At 50.5% G+C, this 10,512-nt stretch overlaps 1 protein-coding gene across 1 annotated transcript in view; it reads left to right on the top strand.

The window, feature by feature from the left end:
- The window catches only part of LOC144674387 (uncharacterized), a 47,765-nt gene extending 39,490 nt beyond the window's left edge, over window positions 1-8,275 (top strand). The window contains 1 exon segment of the mRNA XM_078535784.1: window positions 7,289-8,275. Coding sequence (XP_078391910.1) covers window positions 7,289-8,132 — 844 coding nt within the window. The 3' untranslated portion in view covers window positions 8,133-8,275.
- Window positions 8,276-10,512: the final 2,237 nt, after the last annotated feature.

Here is a 10,512-nt window from a genome sequence, read left to right as displayed (position 1 = left end):
AGCGTTTTCTGTCCGAAGCAGGCGCAGTGTGGCTGCCGTCAGCGGTCGCTCTCGATCTCTTTTTGGACCAGCCGGTCGCCGTAGACAGAGGGGGGGAGGGGGAATTCGCTGAGCGGCTTCTCGCTCTGGCCGGAGCCGTCAGCCGGTTGCCTGGAAACTTTGGCTCGAGGGAGTGCAGGGGGAGGGGGAACAATGGGTGGGGGTGGGGGTGGGTGTGGGGCTCCCGTGTCCGCGCGCCTGGTCCGCAAACTGGAACCCGAGGACGTCACCGCGGAGCACAGTCAGTCCTATTGGCTGATTCAGGCGTCACAATGATTCAGAGGAGCGTTCCCAGTTCACATTGAGAGCACTGGACTTGATTTTTTTTTATTGTAAAAATATACTTTATTCATAAAAAATCTTCAATCACATTCAAAACCATTTCAAAAACAACATTACAAGGGTACAATCCAGGTTAAACTTTTACAAAATGTATCACCAGGTGCATCAGTACAAACAATATTACAATCATTTACAGCCTTTCATTTTGATCTGTACAGCCCGAGGGGCTCTAAACAGTTCCCAGTCTCTCGGTGCGCTGTGGTAGAAAGGTCTTAGACAGCGACCCTTCCCCATTGCGCCTTTGCGGCAGCTGCCCCAAGCTTTAGTGCGTCCCTCAGCACGTAGTCCTGGACTTTGGATTGTGCCAGTCCGCAACAATCGGTCGGGGACAACTCTTTGTGCTGGAAGACCAACAAGTTTCGGGCAGACCAAAGCGCCTCTTTCACCGAGTTGATGATCCTCCAGCTGCAGTCGATGTTTGTCTCGGTGTGTGTCCCTGGGAACAGCCCGTAGAGCACAGAGTCCTGTGTCACAGAACTGCTCGGGATGAACCTCGACAGCAACCACTGCATCTCTCTCCAGACTTTCTTTGCAAAGGCACAATCCACAAGGAGGTGAACAACGGTCTCTTCCCCACCACAGCCACCTCGAGGGCATCGTGCAGAGGGGGTGAGACTCCTGGCGTGTAGGAAGGATCTGACGGGGAGGGCCTTTCTCACCACCAGCCAAGCTACGTCTTGGTGCTTGTTGGAAAGTTCTGGCGATGAGGCATTCTGCCAAATGACTTTGACAGTCTGCTCGGGGAACCATCCCACAGGGTCCACCCTCTCCTTATCCCTCAGGGCCTCTAGGACGTTACGTGCTGACCACTGCCTGATGGACTTGTGGTCAAAGGTGTTTTTCTGCATAAATTTTTCCACCAGGGACAGGTGGTACGGCACGGTCCAACTACTTGGAGCGTTCCGCGGCAGCGTGGCCAGACCCATCCTTCGCAACACCGGGGACAGGTAGAACCTCAGCACGTAGTGACACTTGGTGTTTGCGTACTGAGGGTCTACGCACCGCTTGATGCAGCCACACACAAAGGTGGCCATCAGTATGAGGGCGATGTTGGGCACGTTTTTTCCCCCTTTATCTAGAGGCTTGTACATCGCGTCCCTGCAGACACGATCCATTTTCGACCTCCAGATAAAGCGGAAGATGGCTCGAGTGATCGCCATCGCGCAGGAGTGTGGAATGGGCCAGACCTGCGCCACGTACAGCAACAGCGAGAGTACCTCACACCTGATGACCAGGTTCTTACCCGCAATGGAGAGGGAGCGTCGCTCCCACATGCCCAGTTTCCTTTTCACCATAGCCACTCGCTCCTTCCAGTTTCTAACGCATGCCCCGGTCCCTCCGAACCATATCCCCAGCACCTTCAGGCCGTCAGCCCTGACAGTGAAGGGGACAAAGGATCGGTCAGCCCAGTTCCCAAAGAACATGGCCTCGCTCTTCCCACGATTTACCTTGGCTCCCGAGGCCAGTTCGAACTGGTCGCAGACGTGCATCAGTCTGCGCACCGACAGCGGATCCGAGCAGAAGACGGCGACGTCGTCCATGTACAGGGAGGCTTTTACCTGAGTGCCTCCACTGCCTGGGATCGTCACTCCTCTTATGCCCGGATCCTTCCTGATGGACTCGGCAAAGGGTTCTATGCAGCACACGAAAAGGACAGGCGAGAGAGGGCAGCCCTGCCTGACTCCAGATTTAATCGGAAAGCTATCTGTTTCCCACCCATTGATTGAGACTGCGCTACTGATGTTAGTGTAGAGCAGTTGGATCCAATTTCGAATTCCCTCCCCAAAGCCCATTTTGGAGAGCACATCCCCCATGTAGGTGTGCGATATTCTGTCAAAGGCCTTCTCCTGATCCAAGCTGATGAGGCAGGTATCCACACCCCTGTCCTGTACATAGGCAATCGTATCCCTGAGCAGCGCCAGGCTGTCAGAGATCTTCCTGCCTGGCACAGAGCAGGTCTGGTCAGGGTGAATCACCAATTCCAGAGCGGATTTGACCCGGTTGGCGATGACCTTGGACAGAATCTTATAGTCCACATTCAACAGTGAAATGGGTCGCCAATTTCTAATTTCCTCCCTTTCCCCCTTGTGCTTGTAGATGAGGGTGATGATGCCTTTCCTCATGGATTCTGACATGCTGCCGGCCAGGAGCATACTCTCGTACACTTCTAGCAGGTCTGGGCCGATCAAGTCCCACAGAGCCGAATACAACTCCGCCGGCAGGCCGTCGCTTCCGGGGGTTTTACTCTTCTCGAAGGACTCGAGGGCCTTAGTCAGTTCGTCAGGAGTTAGCGGTTTGTCTAGGCTCTCCCGCGTACTGTGGTCTAGGACCTCCGTGATAGAGGACAGGAAGGACTGGGAGGCCGTGCTGTCCGTGGGCTTCACGTCATACAGTCCGGCATAAAAGGATTTGCTGATCCTCAGAATGTCGGACCGTGATGACTTTACTGAGCCGTCTTCTTCCTTCAGGCTGCTGATCACAGAGCGCTCTCTGTGTACCTTTTGGAAGAAGAAACGTGAGCACGTCTCATCCTGCTCCACGGAGCGGACTCTGGAACGGAAGATGATCTTGGAGGCCTCCGAGGCAAAGTGCGAGGCTTGCTGGCCCTTCACCTCTTGGAGCTCCTCCTTGACATCGACCCCCATCGACTGCAGCCGGAGCAGATTCTGCATCTTTTCCTGGAGTCGGGACATTTCCCTCTGTTCCTTTCTAGCTTTCTGGGTGCCTTTGAGGATGAAAAACCTCTTGATGCTTCCCTTGATCACTTCCCACCAGTGTGTCAGGGACTCAAAGAGGGGTTTCACGGTTCTCCAACCTTTGTAATCCCTCTTGAGCTCCTCAATGTTCTCTGGGGTCAGCAGTTGCACATTTAGCTTCCATGCCCCCCTGCCCACCCTCAGGTCTTCCTCCAAGTGGCAGTCCGCCAGTAGGAGGCAGTGGTCAGAGAAGAACACCGGCTTGACCTCGGTGGATCTGACTGTGAATGCACGGGACACAAACAGGAAGTCTATCCTGGAACGAATGGACCCGTCTGGCCGCGACCAGGTGTATCTACGCTGCGCTCCGTCTGCAGGGTTGCTGAAGACGTCGTGCAGCTTGGCATCCTTAACTGTTTCCATCAGGGATCTGGACGTAGCGTCCAATCTGCTTCCGGCCCTGCCGGATCGTCCAGCCGCATCGATGATGCAGTTGAAGTCCCCGCCCAGAATGACCGGCCTGGAGGTCGCCAGCAGCAGTGGGAGATGCTGAAAAACCTCCAGCCGCTCAGCCCCTTGTGCCGGGCCGTACACGTTAATTAACCGGAGTGGAGCGTTCTTGTACATTACGTCTGCTACCAGGAGTCGCCCGCCCACCACCTCCTTGACCTCGGAGACGGTGAAGTTGCCTCCCCGCAGCAGAATACCCAGGCCGGAGGAACGAGAGTCGTTTCCGCCCGACCAGATCGATGGCCCGTGGGACCACCATCGTGACCATTGCCTGTAGGAGCTGAGGTGCGGTATCGCACACTCCTGCAGAAACAACAGGTCAGCTTTGACCTTGGCTATGTAGTCCAAGGTCGCAACACATCGCGTAGTAGATTTAATGCTACGCACATTTATGGATACAATCTTTAAACCCATATTAAAGCATTTATTCTCCTACCAAACCCACTGTCTCTGAGAGTCCCAGACCTTTAGTCTGCTCCTTCATACCCGTAGTGAGCTCAAATTCCTTCACTTTGGATGGGCTGAGGTAGATCTCCTTGGCCGTGTTCTGCTCCGGTGGCATCTGGAGGTTCACGTAGTGAGCGGATTTTGAGATGACCTTTGCTGGAGAAGCTTCTCCAAAACTCACCCCCTCTGGGGGGTTGCTGTTCCCGGCTTCCTGGAGCTGGGGTGCGATGATTGCCTCACTGCTCCCAGATTCCAGGGGCTGTGGTGCACTGGCCTCCTCAGGTTGCAGGCCAAGTTGGGGTGCGCTGGTCTCCTTGTTGTCTCCAATTTTCTGGAGCTCGGGTGTCTCGTCCTCCAACGCCCTGGAGCTTTGCCGCCTCTTCTGTCGGTGCCGCTCTGGCACTTCCTCATCCGAAGAGCTGCTGCCCTTGTCATCCGTGTCGGATGGGAGACGCCTCTTGCCGCTTCTCTGGGAAACGCCTTTGCTTCTTCTTCGCTCCCTCTTACTTTTCTTGTTCTTCACCGTCCGCCACTCCCCCTGCTGCTTTTCCACTGCTGCCTCCTCCTCCATTGATTCGCTGTCCTGAGGACTGGAAGGTTCAGGGGGTAGTGCTGTTGATTGGCTCTCTGTTGCCTCAATCTCTTTCTCCACCTTGTCTCTCTCTGTGTCCTCCTTTGTCCCGTTGAGCTCCCTGGGGGCCTTGGTGGTTGGAGTGACACGGAACATTTCTTCTGCTTCCCCGTGGTCGGCTTTGGCTGCCTGTGCGTAAGTACGGCAGCGTTTGGGGCAGGTCCTGTAGAGGTGACTTGCCTCGCCACACAGGTTGCAGCACTTGGCCTGTTTGCAGTCTTTTGTCTGGTGCCCTTCCTGTTTGCAGATCTTGCAGAGGGAGGCGCTGCAGTTGGCCGCCACATGACCAGCCTTGCCGCATGAGCGGCAATGCTTGGGTTGCCCAGCGTAGACCAGGTAGCCACGGTTTCCCCCGATTGCGAAACTGGAAGGAGGGTGGAAAATGGCTCCCTTACCATCGGTCTTTAGCGTGACCTTAAACAGGCGTTTGCCTGTCCAGATCCCCAAGTCGTCTCGAATCTCAGTGCCGCTCCCCACCTTATCGAAGTACCTGGTGAGGAAGGTGACCACGTCGGCGACAGGGACGAAGGGGTTGTACACATGCACCATCACCTCACGTTCCCGTTGCAACGGCAGAGAAAAGTGCGGCTCCGCCGTCAGGATCTTCATCTCCGGCAGGTCTCTCCTCTCCTCGAACACCCTCAGGAGCCGGACGCAGTCTGCCACTTGCTTGAACGTCACGTCGAAATAACCACCTTTGCGGGAGTCGTGCAGGGTGAAGATCTCCGTAGCTTGGAAGCCGCACGCCTTCAACAGGATCCTCCTGGTGAAGAAGCCCCGATCCATAGGTGATCCTCCTTCGTCGCTGTGGTTCACCGTGACTCGGACGGTGATAGGTAACCCACGGTATGAATTCGGATTGCGATTGGTTATCGCCCTTCCATCCCGACCTTGCCATGGCAGGACCATGGTGTCGCCCCTGCAACACTTGATCTTAGCCAAGAGGCCGAGAATGAGAGCACTGGACTTGATGGTCAAACTCTCTCCACCGAACACGCGCTCGGGTTACTCTCCCTCATTGTGGTCGGACCGAGGTTAACCAATGGGAGGAGCTGGACGACCGGAATGTGGATGGTCCTCCAACCAATCAGAGCGCGGCCACTGTCGCAATGACGACACGGAACTTCCCCCATTGTTTGAATGCGCATGTTGGACAATGAGCTTTTAAACCTGTCCATTACTGCCCAGCAAAGCTGCTGATGCTGCTTCTCTCTCTGAATGAGGATTTAGCTTCTCACACACGAAAACTTTCTCCCCAGTCCCATGTCAAATACCTGTGAGTAAAACACTTTCTTTTTCTCCCCCTTTCCATTTCTTTTCTAATTCTGGGTTTAAATTGTTGACCTGCAGAAACTGAAGGGAAAGGAAGAGGGTGCAGACTCTGGAAAGGTTGGCCCAGGTCTGTCCTTCTCTCTCGCTCTCTCTTAAAGACAATGACATACTTTACTCCCTCAGCTTGACACATTTATTTGTCTGGCTAAAAGGATAGCCTCTTTCCTAGTATTTCCAATAAAATAGGCGGATTCCCCAGGAGATGCCTGACATTTAAGGTGGCAGTAAACTAATATAGGGCAGAGATATGTCGAATGTTTTTATATGGTAAATATTTGATATATTTTTTGTTGACCAATAATAACTTTCATTTATAAATATGTCTAGTCTTGTAATATAGTACTCTAGCTACCGTTATATATTTCCCGTCATCGAGTCATTACAGCACAGGAATGCATTCAGCAACTCAAGTCCATGCCGACTCTCTGTAGAGCTATCCATCCCATTCTCCCTCTATGCCCCGTTCTCCTACAAGTTTATTTCCTTCAAGTGTCCACCAATTTCATTTTGAAATCACTGATCATCGCGAGTTCCTCCAGCCTTGCAGGCAGAGAGTTCCAGGTCATGCACACTCGCTCCTAAATAAAGCTCTTCCTTGCATCCTCTCTGTATCTTTAATCAAGTAGTGCAGTGTATATTATGCACATTTTAAATCCAGTAATGTATACATATATATATAGCCTGCATAATGATTTCCAAGGCCCCTGTGCCCTGGACAGGAAGCAGTGCACATGGATCTGCTGATCAGCATGAAATGGCACCTTCAGGAGATTTGGGAGGTACAGCACAGTGAGAATGGAGGGACAGAGAGTTACTGCTTCTGGGGAATACGAGAGAAAGAATGTTCCGTAGAAACTAGAATTATGTGTTGTGAATTTTTATCCTGCACTGACAATGATGACTTTTGTAAACTTCTTTTACAGGATATTAGGAGAGGACTTGTATCTGGGAAACACAAACCAAATATCGCGTCAAGATCTGACAGAGTTACTGGATTCATCAGAACCTGAATATCATCAGCCCTTTGAATGTGGAATATGGAAGGAGAAATGTTCCCCTGTTCTGTCTGTGGGAAAACATTTCAAGCATCAGTGTGACTGGAAAAGCAATGAGACACAGACAACTGAGTGAGAATGCTCCAGTGAACTGACTGTGAAAAGAGCTTTAACCAGTTATACAGTCTGAAACAACATTACGCCATTCACAGCGGGGAGAGATTGTACACATGTTCTGTGTGAAGACAAGGTTTCAACTGAGCAGTTAACCTGGAGGGACACAAGGACACCTGCACCATGGAGAAACCGTACAAATGTGGTGACTGTGGGAAGGGATTCTGCACCCCATCTGCGCTGGAAACTCATCAACGCATTCACACTGGGGAGAGGCCTTTCACCTGCTCTGAGTGTGGGAAAGCATTCACTCAGTCATCCACCCTGCTGAAACACCAGCGAGTTCACTCCGGGGAGAGGCCATTCGTCTGCTCTGAATGTGGGAAGGGATTCAGTAATTCATCTCACCTGCTGACACACAAGCGAGTTCACACTGGGGAGAGGCCATTTATCTGCTCTGAGTGTGGGAAGGGATTTACTCAGTCATCCAACCTGCTGATGCACCAGCGAGTTCACACCAGGGAGAGGCCATTCACCTGCTCTGAGTGTGGGAAGAGATTCAGCGATTCATCTGCCCTCCTGACACACCAGCGGGTTCACACCGGGGAGAAGCCCTTCATCTGCTCTACATGTGGGAAGGGATTCCCTCAGTCATCCAACCTGCTGACGCACCAGCGAGTTCACACCGGGGAGAGGCCTTTCATCTGCTCCGAGTGTGGGAAAGGATTCACTCAATTATCCCACCTGCAGACACACCAACATGTTCACAATGGGAAGAGGCCATTCACCTGCTCTGGATGTGGGAAAGGATTCATTCAGTCATGCAACCTGGTGATGCAACAGCGAGTTCATACCAGGGAGAGACCGTCCATCTGCTCTGAATGTGGGAAGGGATTCAGAGATTCGTCCACCCTGCTGAGACACCAGCGAATTCACACTGGTGAGAGGCCATTCACCTGCTCTATGTGTGGGAAGGGTTTCAGTCAGTTATCCAGTCTGCTGAGACACCGGAGAGTTCACAAGTAATTACAGGGGTTGGATTTTGCCGTTATTGCTGCTGTTAATCACATCCAGGACTGAACCATGTTCATTCTGACAGTTGGTGAAGTGGGAGGATTGGAGATGTACTAGAATGGTGCCAGGGATGAAGGGGCTTGGAGGAAGATTCAGTCATGGGTTTCAAAAGAAAATTGGATCATTATCTGAAGGGGAAAAATTGACAGGGTTATGTGGAAAAGGTAGCGAAATGACACTATGTTCACTGCTCTTGCAGAGGGCTGGCACAGACACAATGGGCTGAATGGCCTCCTTCAGCGTTGTAACCATTCCATCACTCTAGAACACCAGCTGGATGATTTTATTCAACACAGCATGACAGTGGGTCGCACTCTTACCTCTGACTCAGGAGGTGCTGCATTCGAATCCTCAACCCAGAGACTCAAGCCCCCAGAATCCACGGCTGACACCTCCGGTGCCAATTATGAGGGACAGCTGTCCTGTCGGAGGGACCGTCTTTCCAGTGAGACATTAACCCGAGAGCCCCGTCTGCCCTCTCAGGTGTATGTAAAAGATTTAATGGCCACAATTGGAAGGAGAGCAGGAGGGGGAGGAGATCTCCCCTGGTGTCCTGGTGCCTGATATTTTTCCCTCAATCAACATCAGTGAAAACAGACACTCTGGCCATTGCCGTCTGTGGGAGCTTGCTGTGCACAAATTGGTTGCCACGTTTCCTACATTGTGACCACATTTCAGAAAGTGTTTCATTGGCAGTGGAACACTTTGAGACTCCCTGAGGTGGTGGAAGGTGCTATATAAATGCAAGTTTATTTTTAAATCAACACGCTCCTATTCTTACCGGCAGATTGTCCAGCAGGAGCAGGAGCCAGCTGACCTGAGGGTGGGGGGGAGGGGCAGTGCAAGAACTCCCAGTGTCGACCAATCTGCTTCCGTCCAAAGGCCACTGAATACACTGTGGGAACTGGCTATTTAAAGGGGATGCCTTATCTTGCTCGTCTGAGAATCCACCCCTTTCCCCCTGTGAAATGCTGGCAGAGAATAGATTTTGGGGCTGGTCAATGTACTGAAAGTATCTCTGCCATTGAAGATGTTTGTCTGTAAACAATTGATCTCACAAATTAATGGATGGAATTACCGAAACTTGGTCCACCGACCATGCAAGAACTGTCCTATCTTTGGTGCAGTTCCAGATCCTGGAATTTTTTTGAACGATCCGTTCACATTGGGAGATCAGGAGAATTGACTTTTTCTTTTCAATTGTTGTGGTTTGTTTTATTTCGAATGGCGATTGCTTTGGAATGTTGTGGATTGTCTCCGCTGCTGGGGTGGAATTTATCACAGCTGTCAAAATATCAGCAGAGTTTTCAGAGCAGGTTGTTAGCTGTGGATTAGCCTAAGGCTTCCTTGGTCTTAATAAAAACGTTTATTTTTTTCAGCTTTGTCCTTACAGAGAATGTTTTCATCCCTGTTTGTTTGTCTGTCTGTCTGTAACAATATATCTTAAAAACTAATGGATGGATTTGAACAAAACGTGGTACACAAATAGAGTATGGTCAAAGGAAGAAATGATTAGATGTAGTGAACGTGCAAACTGGATCCAGGCACTGGATTTTTCATATTCAAATACTGGGCCCTGTTTTCTGCACACAAAAGGAATTTGTCCAAGCATTTTGCCTTTTTAATTAAACAGGAGCTTGGGGGACAATTGTTCCCTGATGCATTCCCCATGGCAGCATCTCAACCAATCAGAGTCGACTTGCCATTTCTGAATTTGAACAAAAGCTTTGGGTAACTGTTCCCTGGTGCATTCTACATGGCAATGCCTCAACCAGCCAGGGTCCATTTGACAACCAATCAGCACCCTGTTTCTCAGACAGTATAAACTGTTGTTCACTTTGACATTTGGTATTCTTGCATCTATCCTAATGAGTGCAAGAAGAAAAGCTTTGACAGCATGTCTCTTTTTTCAGCAATATTCAAATGTTTAAAAGGATTTGATAACATTGGGAGATTGGTTGAAATAACATTTTTTTCTCCCCAACAATTTATTGTAAACAAGAACAACAAATTGGCTGAAAAGTCACATACGCTTGCGCTAGCAAATTGGTTAATTTTAGTGGTAAATGTTCACGATCCGGACCATTTCCGGATTCAAAAATAAGTTATGTACATGTAGTTAAAAATTTTATTTATGAAATCACACAAACGATCGTTTCTGCTTACTGCGTAAAGGTAAAGGATTGTACAGGCATCAGCTAATCCCACACTCCCAATAAAGTATATAGTCTGGTGTCAGCTGATTATATAATCAGAAAAATGCTGATGTAATCTTATGACATCATCACAATAGAATGCGATGACATCAGCAGATTATGCAATCCCAATGGAA

Source organism: Cetorhinus maximus, unplaced genomic scaffold (assembly GCF_964194155.1).
Source record: "Cetorhinus maximus unplaced genomic scaffold, sCetMax3.hap1.1 HAP1_SCAFFOLD_650, whole genome shotgun sequence".
Classification (NCBI taxonomy): Eukaryota; Metazoa; Chordata; class Chondrichthyes; order Lamniformes; family Cetorhinidae; genus Cetorhinus; species Cetorhinus maximus.
Note: the sequence above shows the minus strand (reverse complement) of the source record. Positions and strands in the feature narration are given on the sequence as shown.